Here is a 15,434-nt window from a genome sequence, read left to right as displayed (position 1 = left end):
CTGATTTTTTAGCTAAGTCCGCCCTTGGGGTACCTATTGTCCCATTCGTCCCTAATACTGTCTTCTTGACTGCAGCACGCTTCCAGCGGTTCCAGCGCCTCCACTACTTGAGCCATGAGCTTCTCCTTGCTGTAGCGAATTTTCAACACCTGGCATTTCCTTGGAGTGTGCGGATGTGCAGTTCGAGGAAATGTGAGGTGTTCATGACCCTCTTGCGTTGCAGAATATCGCGACTAAATCTCTATTTATGTCGATCAGGGTTATCGCTGACCAACCTTTGTGAGTCTAGTGGCGAAATAGGGTCAACAGATCACTTTTTTTCCTTTTTTTGCCGGCGGCTCGCTTCCCTCCGTAGAACATACTGGGAGATCCCCTCGCTCGACTGGGGCTCTCTCTATCTATTCCGATCATACTCTCCTTTGGGGAAAGCGCCAAAGGATATGCCTTGAAACCTGTGTGCGATTTTATTCACGGGTATATAATTGCAACAGGTCGATTCTTATGCTAAAATGTGAATTCACAGTTTTTCATTTCCTTTTTGTTCACCTTTTCTCATCCAAATTTGCGTCTTCTTCACAAAATTGTCAAATTACTCCACTCCTTACCCATGTGTGCGTTTGTATCAACAATGAACCCTGGCCAATCCTCCACCGTGGATACGTGCCATTCAGCCAGAGGCCATCATCATCATCATCCATACAGGGCGCTTAAGAAACTGGTGCTCGCTAACACGTCTTCTCACAAAGTGGGTGCAACAGGGCCAGAACATTTATTTTTGTTTTTACAATAAACACAAGTTCCGCCATAACGCTTGCCTCTATAGGTGCTCATCACCGTCTAGGAATAATGTTCTGCTTGGGGCAGAATGCTAATTTCGCGGCTCGGACCAATCTAGATGATTATCGCTTGTCCCTTGTTCACCTGTGAAGGACAAGGCTACGAAGGACGCCATACTTAAGGGCCCCGGAAATTTCGACCACCTGAGATTCTTTAACGTGCACTGACATCGCACAGTACACGGGAATCTAGAATTTCGCCTCCATCGAAACTCGGCCGCCGCGGCCAGGATCGAGCCCGCGTATTTCGTGTTATCAGCTGAGCACCACAACCACTGAGCCACCGCGGCGGCCAGGAGTGGTACGAGGAATCCCAGGGATCTATGAATGTTAAGTAGTGAGAGACCAGTTCTGGATATTTGGGCATTAACCCATTAGCTGTAGCGTCATATACACTTAAAGGGGCTCTGAAACACCTTCCGAGGAGAGGACATTAACTTGCTCAATCGCTGCATTGTGTAGTCCTGAACACCTCAGCCAAATAATACACTTCTACAAGCAGCAGAGAGCTCACAATCAGGCGCAAAAGTTGGCGAGCCCTTCCCGGCGACTATTTCATGTTCGCACCCTCCTCCGTCGCTCGCATCTACGTATACTTGTTGAGAGACGGCTTAGATTATTTCAGACGTCAGGCAGCTACCAAGGCCGCGGTCAATAAGCCGGCGGGTCACGAAGCTCTCTCCTCCTCCCCCCCCCCCCCCCCCCCCCATCGGAGGAGGTGGGGCCGGCGGAGGAGCGCCGACCTTCCAATGTGCCAAAAGTGACGACAGGAGAAGGAAAGGCGCGAAGACGCTGAAATTCAGATTTTGACCACACATAACTCTGTTTCTTATAAAGCACATTTAAAAAATTTTCCTGGACAATATTCCTGAAGCGGCGTGCTTTCACATCTCAGGCATACCGCAACTTTATTCGAGCCCCTTTCAGAGCCTCTTTAAGGAGAAGCGTGGGCCGCGGTACGGTGGCGACAGCCTTCACGAAGTTAGCGCGCAGATCAAAATGCGTGCGGTCGCGGCTACGCAGAGCCATGCGGAGGTAGAATTGCCTGCTGCGTGGCATCGGGTTACATGACACCGCAGCGCGCAGAGACTGCGTTCACAAAGTGAGAGGGCGGGCTTACGCCTTCTCACATGTCAGCAGTCCGAAGTGTCTCTGCCAACTTTGTTTTGCAGTCAAATACTAAAAGTTTTGTATTGTCTTCTTGGAATCATTTTTTTTCATGACAAAAACTTTTCAGCAGAAAAACTACTGCATAAGTAAAGAAATACACTGCATACCTTAATCAGCAATGTTTTTATTCCTCGGGTACGAACAGTCAGGACATTTTTGCTGAGCCGCACTGCACATATGCTCGCGCCGTGTAAAAGCAGAAGCTCATCAAAATGGAAGGAACACAAGTTGCAGTCTTCGAAACATGGGGCTGCTGGAACTTAAAGCAGAACATCACATTGCAAATCACAGTGTAAAAGGCGAAAACGAGAGCAGCAGGCAATATGAAAGATTGGCAGAAATGTAGGCAAAAAATAAAACAAATATACAGGCATTGTTCGTAGAGTATTGTCGGCGCCTGGCATATAAATGCAGTACATTTCCGTGCAAAAAAGACGTCAAAAGCAGATCTACATGACTGCTGGCAGCAATAATAATTGGTGCATTAGCTGGCAGCATAAAAAAGTTAGATCTGTGCTCAGGCTCCCAAGAAAAGTGGTCAAGAAAGGACCGCATGAGGCAGTAGAAAAGTAGGGAAGATCCTCTGTTAAAATACCATGCTAAAGGCTGAGAGATTGCAGCAATAATGCAACCATAAAATCTGATGCTCTGGATCAGTGCAGCACTGCATTACTTTTTTGCATTGATAGCTGCATGAGATACTCTCTCCCAAGCAAGCAATGTTATGGTTAAAGCACCACTGCCAGTAAAATTATGTTCACAGCATGGAAAAATGACTTCCTGAATGCTTTCCAATTATGCCCGGTCAGGCCCAACTTAAAGGTGCACTAAAGTTCGTACTTTAAATGTAGTAACTAGATATACACGCTCCAAGCATTCTTAGAAACTTCGAATTATTATTCTCTGCGGCCGATTTCCTTATTAACTCGGATAAAACTTCCCGGTGCAAGCCTTCTTTTTTTTTTAGGAACTCACCACGAAGAGCAAGAGTCACCCAATATGGTTGTCATGGCGAAAACATGTGCGGAGTGCCTTTCAGCCAATCACGAGGTGCCTCGCCGCTCTGCCGTCGGCGGAGTAGTGTGCGCATCACCCTTGCGGCAGCAGGCGAGGATAAGACATAGTCCGATTGCTTCGGGCTCATTTGGTTATGTCCTCTGAACCACAAATATGTAGCGGTTTTATCAAACTGTTTTTTACGTCGTGTCCAAAAGAAGTTAAAATTTTACTCTTTTTACAAAACAGGCCCGTTCACTGTTAAGAAAAATGCGGATGCAGTACTATCACAACCAAATGATCGTGGCCAGTGTGAATGGTCCGTTGTCTTACATTTTGGGATGCAGTGAATGCTTTTCTGAGGAACAATGGATAAGAAAAACTGCAACTTACTAGAACCACCATGACTGGAGAGTAAAATTTCTTCAATGTTGCTCTGTCCATGTAATGAAACCATCCCAGCAACAACTACCATCTTGAACTCCTTCTCAAGCTTCTAGTTCAGCCTTTAGTGGAACAATGACTATTGAAAACAAATTATTCAGGGTTCAAGCCCTCGAATACTACTCTGTCACTGTAAACATGATACTGGAAATTTGAAACGACTGAAAATGTTGCTAATTATACTGAAGAAACCTAAATTCTGCCAAAATGCCCTATTCCCTCAAATTTTTTCTATCACCTCAAGGAAAACGGGCAGCGTGACAAGAATGTGCTTAATGTTTTCGATAGCTGCATGCTCACTGAACTTTGGAGGCAAATGACCACGAAGATGTTTGCATCCTTTCCCAAAATATGCACTGAACAAGTAATAAAGAACAAGGCACATTTTTTACCCTGGAAGTGCTTATACTTGAACTACTTTGGGTTATAAAAAGGTTTTGAGTGTTCCAGGAAATTCTTTGCGATTTCACAAGATACAACACAAGCTTTGCAGCCAGAAAGATGAGGCAATATATTTGGTAAAAAACTATGCAGCGAGTATCGAAGGCTCATCCCTTGTCCATAGATGTCAGGACAGCAACATACCAGGTTTATACACATTTCATGCATAAATAACAAAATGCTTAGTTAATTTTCTCAGAGTAGCAAGAGACTTGTATGCATTTCCAAATGTCCAGAAGTTTGTTTGCTGCGAGAATTTTGTGCTGAAATATATTGATGTCGATGGACAGTTGACGTATGAGGGACTCACTGCTCAAGTCACTATTAGCTAGTTGCAAATCTGACTGCGTGACGGTAACAAAATTATGTTTCCACGCTTGCCATACATCCAATAGACAGAATTTTGGAAAGTACACCGTACAAGATGTGCCTTATGTTTGCTTAAGAAGTTTTACAACTGGCCAGGTTGTTATTCCCGTGAGTGAGCCAGGCGCCGAGGGATGTATATGACGTTGCCAACCAATGACACTAGCCAATGCGTCGCATTCGCACATACAGCACCCATACGACCATATCAACTGCTGGCCAAAACATGCCGCAGCGGCCCTCGTGGTAAGCGAGACCTACAAGCTTCCCACACACAAAAAGAAGGGACACTGAGGACAATTTTATAAATTTTTTTTAGTTATCAAAACTCGATAGTTCGGCATTTTGTGGCTTTGTTGCCGCTTGTCCCCCAGCGAAAGGTGCATTATTACTAAGGGATTTGGATTCGAAGTTGAAAAACTTTTTCCCATCGCTACGATTCAAACTCGGGACTCTCTGATGACAAAATAGGAGAACAGTGATGTAAAGCAGCAGACACACAAATGAGCACTCCTTGACTACTGGAAGAATGCGCTGCTCGCCCGCTTAGCAGGACACTGAAGGCCTCTATCAGCTCCCTGATGGATCCCGTTCCCGATTCCGACATGGTAAAGATCCCCAGGTGGTCGAAATTTTGCCGGGGACCTCCACTACGGCACCTCTTTCTTCCTTCCTTCCTATATACCTTCTCTTACGGCGCGGTTCAGGTGTCCACCGAGATATGGGAGACAGCTACTGTCATTTCCCTTCCTCAAAAACCAGTTTTCATTTTCATGTTCTCGCAGAGAACTGCGGCCTGCATTCAGCGACCTCAACCCCACACAGCCTGCTATGAGAGCCGTTGCGCGAATTTCGTCCAAGGAGCACTTAGAGAGGCACTTGGAGGTCGTCTGCTTCTCCGCCATCGTAAATGAAGGCGCATACCGAAAATACGCGGGCATGCAGAACGCATGGCCACGAAGCACCCCACATACTGAAACTCAGCAGGCCGCCTGTTGCGCCGCCAACTGCAGGTTTTCTTTCGACTTCAAACATTCATGTTGTCTTTTTTTCTGCGTTCCTCGTCAGATAAAAGTGCACTGGTGGTTTCAGAACTAAACTTAAAAGCTTCAATATCGATCAAACACGTAACCTTCTTGGACGTTTGTCAACTTCAGAGATCTGTGGTCTTGCACCCCAAAACTTTCACTTGCGCTAGCGTGATAGTGAGATTATGACACCTACAAGAAAGCGGAGACGTGAACTTTCAGTGCATCATTGTAATGGCAGCGTATCGTTTTCTACATCTGCCATCTGTGGCATCTTCAACAGTTTAAAACCAGCTGCTTTGTTTGACTGCTATAGGGGGGTGGTGCAGATGGAGACTGGATTCCTGCTGCACTGAGTGGCTGCGGTGAAGGCGCACCGCCTAGATTGGAGTAGCGCCCACCACTTGGGTACAGCGCAGCTGGCTGCGGTGGATAAGGTGAAGGTGGAGGTGTAAACCTTCTGGAATTGACGGGATTCACATCGAAAGAGGCGTATGTTGTTGCACCATACGTCACCGGGCCTGGACCTGAAGCTGCTACCAGTAGAGGTGGCACATGGCACTGCTGCTGTCGCATTGCCTGCGATATGTTACATGACGAGCAACTCAGGTTAGAAAGTATGTTACAAATTCGTGTTGGTGCTCCTGCTCAAAAGGGGAATTTATATTTAGACCAGTATATATTATACAGAGCGTACCTCATATATTGTAGCATACCCATTTGTATCTTGTTTCTGAGTTTTGTTATAGTCCTTTGTTCTTTAGCCTCTTCGATCCGCAGACTGACAAATAACCTAATTGAACCCTAAATGAATTAATGAATGAACAAATGAACAAATGAATTAATGAAGCTGTAAAGGTGTTATCAGCAGTAAAATAAAAGGCAACGTCATTTATCTTGCCAAAAATCCCCCAAAGCTATTGTGACATTGCTGCAACAATGATAACCATAACGTGAACGTCATAGTTATAATACTGTACATACTCGCGTAAGATCGATTGTTCGCGCTGATCGCGCTGAGATTAATTTGGGGGAAAGGTACATTGTGCGGGTAAAAAGTGTTTTGGCAGATCTTTTTTGTAAAAGTCGAAATTTCATGTATGTTCATCCGCCAGCTCCCAGAGATCCGCAAACAATAAGGTGTTTCGTTAGTGTTCCAACAGAAAAAAAAAAATGAGTTCCCACAAAATTAGCAGGTCTGGTTTCCTGCATGTCATAATACCTGTGAGAAAAAACTGACAGGGTTTATTGACACAAATACGCGAAACAACACTGCTAGCTATCAGAAAGAAAACAGATTTGCTGCACGTCATGAAAAGTTATTTAGAGATTTTAACAGGCAGGCTCACATTCATTTATTTATTCAGAGTACCTCCAAAGGCGCTGGTTGTAAGAATGTTACTAGCAGGGGAGGAAAAGGTGTTATGCATCCAATAAATAAATAATATAATAAATATCTAATATGTTATACAGTTATTATGATAGGCACGTATTAAACAGAGTGGCATTATTCCTGCTAATTTCCTTCCTATTCATGTGTATCCTCATTCATATTTGTTCTATGTTAGGCACTTGTTCTATTACTGCTTTCCACCGGATCCTTAACCAGTTCTCATTTGAAACCAATTGCGTTACTGCTGTGGTCCTACAACCAGTGTTTGTCTTCAGAAATAAACTCAATAAGCAAATATAAAAGAAAGCAATGAAATAAATAAAATGCCTTTGTGCATTCATGTGGTGTTGGCAGATGTGTCCACTCACCCAGAACCACTGCTGCCTGCGGTATGCGATGCAGCAAATGATGATGCAGGATCCAAGAAACAACAGCACGATGACAACTGGCACGACAACAGGCACAATAGCGAAGGAGCTGTCAAAGCTTTTGAATTCTTCTTTCGCTGCATTGAGAATTTAAAAAAAAACGTATAAGAATGTTTTACGACTGCACTGGCAGTCATTTTCAGCACATAGCCTAATCAATCATTAGTCCAAATGAGCTAAACAATCAAGAAATGAATTCGCAACAACCACCTCCTGAAGATCTGGTAGCTTTAAACTGCCTTTTCTCGAAAGCGAGGGTGTCAAACACATGGCCCACTAGTGAGAAATAATTTCAGCTCCAATTCCGGAACAATGCCACTCCTTCCTGCTTTGCTCCTTGATCAATGCATAGCCATAAAAACATATCTTAATTTCCTGTAATCTGTGCCTAAGTTAGCAGTTAGCTAAACTTGAGGAGGGCGCTAGAAAAAAGAAAAAATATTGTTTTTATTGACGTGTGGCCGTCTTTGCTGGAGTTTCTGACTTAATAGCTTTTTTTGGGGGCTCGAATTCGATTCTGGATTCCAAACACTTTTGGATTTTGCCAATAATAAAGCTAGCTGCCTTGAGTGGTGAGAGTTCATAATATCCTAGCTGACTAGCGATTATTTTGCTTAACTTTATGAATATTTTCCCACTACAGGTACCACGAAGTATTACCGATAGCAATCAGTTAAATATGCATTCTTTGTGCCATTCTCAAGTATTTTGATGTCTGTTTCTTTACTGTGTATTCTTTTGTATTCATCTAATTCCCAGCTCTTCTAAATATTTTTTGCTGTTCGTCGTAAATGTCGTGCTACTGACTTGTTTTCGTCTGTTCCTGTGGCAGAGGTTTATTTCCTATTTACTAATTCGTTATAATTTCATAGACATTGTGCTCCTCCCATCAACCGAACGGAGTTCAATGGTAAAAAAAATAGACAAATTAGAAGTGCAGGACTAACTACAACGTTCATGAGGTTCAAGTTAAGGTGACAATAGGAGGAAACATTACCTCTCTCGTGTGTCTCTTGGAGTTCCTTCGATGCTTCTTGAAAATTCTTGTGTGATTCTTCATAATCAGCTCGTGCTTTCTCAAAATCAAGGGAGAGTACGACGTTCCAGAGGAGACTGCAGATGTAGACAACTCTAGCGGTATGCCTTATGAAGTACTCCATACTGCCTCTGCTCAGTTCAGATGAGCTGCTTCACGGAGGCCTGTCGCAGAAGAGCAGCACTGTGGTATTACAGCAAACATTGCTTGTTTCAATTAACAGCTGCTTAATAGCACAACTGAACGCCTGCCAAAAAAAACATTTATTTTTATCGGCTCGCTTAATATAGATGATTATCTAGCCAAATGGCAATTTCCTCCTAAAACGGACAGGAAAATTGTCCCCTCAATCGGCGGACTGAAGCCTTCTACGCACGAAGGCTTCAGTGATGCTGGCAGCCCTAAAAAAGAACTAGGAGTTCCGAGCTTTGAGTCAGGTGCCACTGAATATTGCTGAAAGTCTTTACAGTACGAATAAAAAGCAAGGGTTTACTTTCCATCCTGACATAATGAAAAAAAGATAAGGAAATGAGGTATTGCCGAACAGCCAAACCATTTTCCGACTCGTTGAAGAGGAAATGAGATAAAACACGCAAAACTTATAGCAAACAAAACAAAATCAATGCACTATCAGTGCCAAAGGAAAAGCGAACAGGATAACTGTGATGCAAATAAAAGAACTAAACAAAAAGTAGCTCTTGAAGAATAAACAGGGGCAGGATCCATTTGCTCATACAGATATCGTTGCGCCATCGATGTGAAAATCAAATGCGCAGATGTTCAGGGCCACTCACGTAAAAACTTCTGTTTTTGCCATTTCAAATTTCTTCCTCGCGTTTCATTTGATGCTCACAGTACTGCAAGCTCCCGCTAAAAAGGAGGAGTATTTCAAGGGTACTTCTAGAACTAAAAGTAATGCGCATGTGAACTGTGCCAGCACTATGTTCACGTGAGCATTTAATTTGTGCGTGCGCGCGTGCGCGTGTGTGTGTGTGTGTGTGTGTGTGTGTGTGTGTGTGTGTGTGTGTGTGTGTGTGTGTGTGTGTGTGTGTGTGTGTGTGTGTGTGTGTGTGTGTGTGTGTGTGTGTGTGTGTGTGTGTGTGTGTGTGTGTGTGTGTGTGTGTGTGTGTGTGTGCGCGCGCGCGCGCGCGTGCGTGTGTGTGTGTGTGTGTGTGGAAAAATTTGTGCTAAAGTTTAATCACTGTGTACAAGTAAATTAATTTATGGAGAGCTGATATTCTGCTGGTACGCAAGCCGAGACTTGTGTTAACCCTACCAGACTAGTGTTTTCTTAAAAGCATGTGAATGTGAAAACACCTTTTGAGAAGATATGTAGGCATGCCTAGATAATTTGGATAAATGTACTGCGCTCAATTGTGGAGTACTAGGGATAGTACGGAAAGGACGTTTACCATTTGTTACATAGATATCTGCAGTTAACCAGAATCTGAATGCATTCCGGGCTTTTTCCACGTCTGAAAGTTGAAAATGACTGCTTAAATATTTTAAACAACCATATTACTGCGACGAATACAGCTTCTGCCATCTCACACAAACTAAGGTTACCTCTGAATCATATCTGATCACTTAAGTAGTGCTATCAGGACAACTCTAGCACGCTGCGGGACACCATCTAGCGTTGTTAGTGCTGTCGCCTTCGGCGCGACGGCTATCGCACGTGCTGACAACAGCTGCGGTTGGCGCGGGAAATTCAAGGCAAGCTTCAACCTCGCATTTTCGAAAAACAGTGCACATTACGCGAATGATTTAAAAGTAAAAAACAGCGCCTTATAGATTTGTTGAATTGCTACTATTTAATTTATATCTTGACACGTATTCACGACGTCACCCGGAGGCATCGTGCCCGGAACTTATCGTTTACACCGACTGCAATCGAAGAAGCCAACCGGCATAGCGTTAGATGCAACTGGTGTTATGCTCGCTGTCAGAAAGATGTACGTCTTGAATGAAGCAGGACAGGACATATAAATATAGCAAGGAAAAGACCTAAGTAAGACGGTGTGTCCGTGTGCGTGCGTGTGCGCGCGTGTGTGTGCGTGATTAGCTGCTTTTCATTGCAGAACAGCGCTTAACGGAGTCGCGAACCGAAAACCAACCCAATTGCTCCTCATACCGTCGAATAATTTCCTACTGTCATGGAAGCAAACATCTTTGCCTAATATTAACCAGGCTAATAAAAAATTTCACCTATATATATAGCTCGTAGCTCAGTGCACAAGTGGTTATAACCGAGGATATCAGAGCTCCGCGTGAATTGTGATTCCTGGGAAACTACCGAAAACGTATCTCGTTACAACACCAAACGCGCCCAACTATACCAAGACGACAAAATGGACCCTTTCGCGGATACGCGAGCTGCGAGTGGCACCCGCGAATAAAGCGAATTTGGTTACCTCTTATTTATTTCGCCGTTCGGAAATAGGAAGAGGCACAGCTCAGCTTGGCTTCTTGGCCATACAAGCACACCACACAAGTGAAAACCACACAGAACACTCCGCCAGGAGCACGAACCAAGGATACAAGCGTAAGAACTGCTGCCGTCTGGTGTCATTGCCGCCGATTGCCACATGTTTTGTGCAATGGTTGCGATCGAGGAAAACCCGAACCGTAAACTCCATGAGGAAAGAAAGCTAAACGTCGACTCGGCGACCCTGCAATCTTCTGGTACTGCTGCTGCCACATGGTGCCGCATGCACAAAGCAAGGCGTAGTTATTAACGCACGGCCCCCAATATTCGTCAAAAAATTAAAAAAAACACTTCTGTCATGAAAGCTTTGACGCGCATGGGCAGAAATACGACTATCAGCGAGTTGCGTTGTCCAAAATTTGGATATGTGCAACTACTTTTGTCCATTTCTGGCTGCTTATTTGATTTTTATTTGTACCCTCCAAGGCCACCCTGGGCGCGGCAAATTTGAAAACACAAGAATACTATAATTTCCTGACCTTTGTAAACTGATCTGATTGCTGAATTTGCTTAATAATCTTCTTCATAAAGATGTCTCACAGAGTCGTCAGACATCGTACAGAGCTTTTATTTTTTCTTGCAGAATAGCAAACACGAGATTCAATTTAAACCACACTAAACGAAAACGAAGCTTTTATAAGCTAGAAAGAACCCCTTAAAAAGTACGTGCGTCGATACCAACAGCCGATTTTGGAAGCCCCAAGACAACGCAACGCCGCCAGTTAACTTCAAAACGGCGACAATACGTCATTTTGGAAGGAAGTCATGAGTTCGTATCGATTGGCGTGATTATATTTAAATCACATTTTTGGCGTTAAACGCATATCGTTTGTTGCCGAACCCGTCAACATAGCCGCATAGAACCGTAGAATAATTTTTTACTGATAAATAAAAGATAACGGCAGAAAAAAACTACTAAACTGATTCAACACGTTTCAAATTCGTGACGCCCAGACCGAGAAGGAATGGTTGCCGCTGTTTTAAAGTGAATAGCGGTGTAGCATAGACTCTGGTCTGTGTTGTGTTGTGTTTGTGTTGGTTTAATGGCGCATAGGCAGCTAAGGCCATCGTGCGCCAAGCACAAAATATATAAAAGTTTTCTGGAGAATTTAAAAAAATGGGGAAATGGTCGGTAGTGTAGACGGCCTAAAATGTTAGTTTAAACACCTAGTAATGTCAAATAAAAGACATTTTAAAAATGGACACTATTAAAAGCTTTAAAGAAAGTCGGGTAACCTCTGCAATCATTTTTGCCTGCGCGAGGATGTCGAGGCTCTCAACCAATCGAATGAATGCGGCCTTCTTCTCAGGAATGGGAAATTGGCTGAGGTGAAAACACCTGCTCTCTTCAAAAACTTGAAAGCCTGTGAAATGTCAGCAAGAGCATGGGGCACACCACACCGGGAGCCGGAATTGCAAGCACCGCCTCGTGGTCCGGAGACAACAACCACATAGGCTTAACGAGGGTGCGGCCCAGCATCACGTGGAAGGTGCGGCCCAACATCACGTGGAGCATCACCCGAGATCCAGGCACCGATCTTCGCTGTCAGCCGTGGTGTATAGCACCTAGCACGGATCTTCTGCATTCTGCCTTTTCTGACGAATTAAATGTTCTCCAATCCAATCCAATCTTCACCTAAGAGTAATGTTCGGTGGAATGGTGTGTGTTCCCTGTAAAAAAAAAACTGCAATATGCTTTTCCCTCAGTGTTTGTAGCTTTATGCATGAATACAAAACATGACTTACTGTTAGCTCATCTTCGCATAGTTCACATTGGGGCTTATATTGTTTTGTCAGTAGGAAATTGTGTGTGAGGTGTGTGTGTCCTATACGAAGACGGCATATAATCACTTCCTTGAAAGCGGCTCGTTTCGGTTTCGGTGCGTTAGCACTTTCGTCTTCCCGGACAGTAGGCTTACTTGATAGAGCCACTTTTTGCGCGTTCCGAATGAAGGAAGGCTATCCCGTATGTATCAGGGATCAGCGAGGCGCTGGCGCGGATGTTCTGCAAGCACGGCGTCCATGTTGAACATGTCCGAACAAGAAAGATAAGAAATCAGCTTGTAAACGTGAAACACCAGCTCCCTCGTGCCAATTTTCCCAGCGGGGTTTACAAGATTGCCTGCGCCGACTGTTCATCAGTTTACATAGGCGAAAAGAAAGATTTCAAGAGACGTCTGAAAGAACATCAGTACGATGTACGAAAAGGAAAAGTGACAACGAACGCAATCGCGGAGCATGCGCAAAAGACTGGTCATGAAATTAACTGGGAGGAAGCAGATATAGTGAAAACGGAGAAGAATGTATCAGCCCGCCGAAATCTCTAGTCATTAATCATCCAGACTACGCCCAACACAATAAATAAGAATGACAGCACATTGCACTCTATCTAGGCGAAATGCCTCAGAACGATAGTAACCGCTCCAAAAAGCCCGGGACGTCCAGCTGGTTGCTCATTGAGAACAAGGGAGCCGTAGCGCTCCCTAAACGTCATTATTTTGTTGACCTTTGTCAGTGACCAGTGAACCTCATGAAGCCATGATTCCTGACCAGACGGTATGCCGTCGAACCCTCGACTACATCGACTAGGATGTCATTAACTCGCATTTGTTCCCTCACCCACTCGCCCGCTTCCAGTCCCTTAACTTTACACCTGTCATTTTTCTTTCCGCAGCTCTCTGCGTTGCGTTGTCCTTAACTTAAGCTGAACCTTTTTCGTTAGCCTCCAGGTTTCTGCCTCGCAGGTGAGTACCGGGAAGATTCAGATATGGTTGGTAGGTCTGATCTTTAATGAACGTAAAACACTGGAAACATCAAGTGGCTTTTCTTCCTCGAAAAATATAGGGCCGAATGGGATGTGTTACTCATAAAATTCCAAGAAATGTTTTTTTTTTCTTTAGTTCCTTTAGTTCTGACTGAAAACGATATGCAGTTCGTGGTGACCGCTTCTCTGCATTGCTCGCATGCCTTTTCCCCTTGCTTTCTGCTATAAAGCTATGTTTATGGTGCGTTACCAATGTGAAGACGGCATCAGATACCATCCGAGAAGCGTTCATTATTTATGCATAACTTCGATGGGCGTCAGCAGGTAAAACTTACTTGCGCTGACAGACAACGCAATTCTCCTTCCAGAATTTCTTCGCGGTGCTTTATCCCAGTCAGTGACTCTTTATAAAAGGAGGCATCGACGATTCGGTCCTTTAAAATGCCGCACCAAAGGTTCACTGCCCACCTTTGATGGCGTTTATGCGTTCGGTGAGGGTTCAAATCAGCCTAGTAATGGGTACTGTACTGTTCACAGACCAAGTGTGGCAGAACTGCAGGCTTCATCCCTCCAAATCACCTTCCGTAAAAAGCCAGGATCTCTGTCTAACAGAATGAGGGCTGAATTAGAGAAATCGTGCCTTCATTCAAACTCTGTCGCGCACAGCTACTGGTGCAGTCTCACACAAATAAAGGGTACATGCAGTGCTTGACAAGGGCTCTCCACACTCACGTCATGCTTGCACCGGCACATTGGGCTATTTGTCGAATGCTATTTTCTGACTGCGCTCTTAAGAAGGCATGCACGCTGAATTCAAACTGTTTGTCCACAACATACGCTTTAGGCCTCCTTGTGGATGCCACAACACACGCAGAAGCAAATTTGCTGCAAATCCTCACAAACGATGTCTCGGCTGGAAGCAGGCGCCTCGGGTGCTTCCAAGCGTACAACTGCGTCGCCTAACGCTTGTTCTTCTCCACAGTTACATATGCGACAGCCATGTCCGTTTTTTCTTCGGTTGATAACCTTCCTTCACTAAGCAACATTTCGAGGCCAATGCTGTCAAAGCCACAAGCGGTTATGGCACGAGCCTTTTTTTTTCTCACCCTTCCACAAGCTTCCACGTATTTCAAGCGCAATGACAGCGCGCCTTGGGTTCCGGCGCGGCGCCAATCCACGAAGCCGGGGAGTGAAGAGAAACTGGCAGCGATAACGCCTGCCCGCCCGTCTGGGCCTCAGGTGACGTTTGATGCAAAGCGCAGGACGTGCCGATCGATGTCAGAGGCGCTCATTGCCGCTGCGTTACGGTGTGAAGGCGCTAATCAGGGTGACTTTCTCGCCTCTTAAAGCGCGCGCTGCAAATACAAGAAGCCTTCGAAAATAAAGATTAGAAAAGTTGGCTAACGTATTTTGATTAGTAAACCAATGAAAACATTCTTCCTCTTACCTGATGCTCCAGGGCTAAAAAAATCTAAAGCAAGCTACCTATTTTTATTTCGGACCTTTTTAAAAAAACACCCGGTATATACCATGTGTCCCAGACAAATGTAACCTGGCTTTTAAACAATACCGGGTGTCCCAGCCCCGTAAAAGCAACTGAAACACGCATATTACACAAGGCGACCTATGCATATCAGGTGCCACAGATAAATGTAACCTACTTTTTAAAAAGGCAGAGTCCTAGCCCCGTGAAACCAACTGAGAGTTGTTCAGAGTCGCGTTGCCCAAAGTTGTTTAACTAGTAACAACAAATTAGCTAGCCTTTTAATTGTTGCCTTGAGGAACAAATTGCCAATACAAAAGTTGTAGATCTCAAAAAACAGCTAGCAGCACGTTTCCATCAGGGTACGGTTTAGGCAACTACCACGTGACCAGCTGCTGATCTCTACACCAGTGCGCACGCAAAGCTTCATCGCAATGGTGCCTCGTGTCCGCCAACACTGGTAATATTACGGCGGAAAAGCCACACTTTTACGCAAAAAGTGTATTTTTGAAAATTGCTTAAGGTCTTCCTGAAACACCCGGTACAAAACAGCTAATGTCT

General features: G+C 44.5%; 1 protein-coding gene across 2 annotated transcripts; it reads right to left on the bottom strand.

Moving 5' to 3' along the window:
- Positions 1-2,112: 2,112 nt before the first annotated feature.
- On the bottom strand, positions 2,113-10,788 carry LOC144109943 (uncharacterized). 2 transcript variants are annotated; one of them, XM_077642721.1, is made up of 4 exons: positions 10,553-10,788; positions 8,100-8,321; positions 7,043-7,179; positions 2,113-5,860 (listed from the first exon to the last, which is right to left on the bottom strand). In XM_077642721.1, exons 2-4 carry the CDS (start codon positions 8,260-8,262, stop codon positions 5,558-5,560), a joined length of 603 nt encoding a protein of 200 aa, XP_077498847.1. In that variant the 5' UTR covers positions 8,263-8,321; positions 10,553-10,788; the 3' UTR covers positions 2,113-5,557. The 2 variants fall into 2 exon arrangements, with proteins under 2 accessions (XP_077498847.1, XP_077498846.1); XM_077642720.1 differs by having other exon boundaries at positions 8,100-8,302; positions 10,553-10,784.
- Positions 10,789-15,434: the final 4,646 nt, after the last annotated feature.

Source organism: Amblyomma americanum, chromosome 11 (assembly GCF_052857255.1).
Source record: "Amblyomma americanum isolate KBUSLIRL-KWMA chromosome 11, ASM5285725v1, whole genome shotgun sequence".
NCBI classification, from domain to species: Eukaryota; Metazoa; Arthropoda; class Arachnida; order Ixodida; family Ixodidae; genus Amblyomma; species Amblyomma americanum.
This window is presented reverse-complemented; position numbering and strand designations above follow the sequence as displayed.

Coding starts and splice junctions, on each gene's coding strand:
- LOC144109943 (XM_077642721.1), bottom strand. CDS start 8,262: ATGGAGTACTTCATAAGGCATACCGCTAGAGTTGTCTACATCTGCAGT. Junction 7,180..8,099: donor CCAAGAGACACACGAGAGAG/GTAATGTTTCCT, acceptor TTCTCAATGCAG/CGAAAGAAGAATTCAAAAGC. Junction 5,861..7,042: donor GCAGGCAGCAGTGGTTCTGG/GTGAGTGGACAC, acceptor AACATATCGCAG/GCAATGCGACAGCAGCAGTG.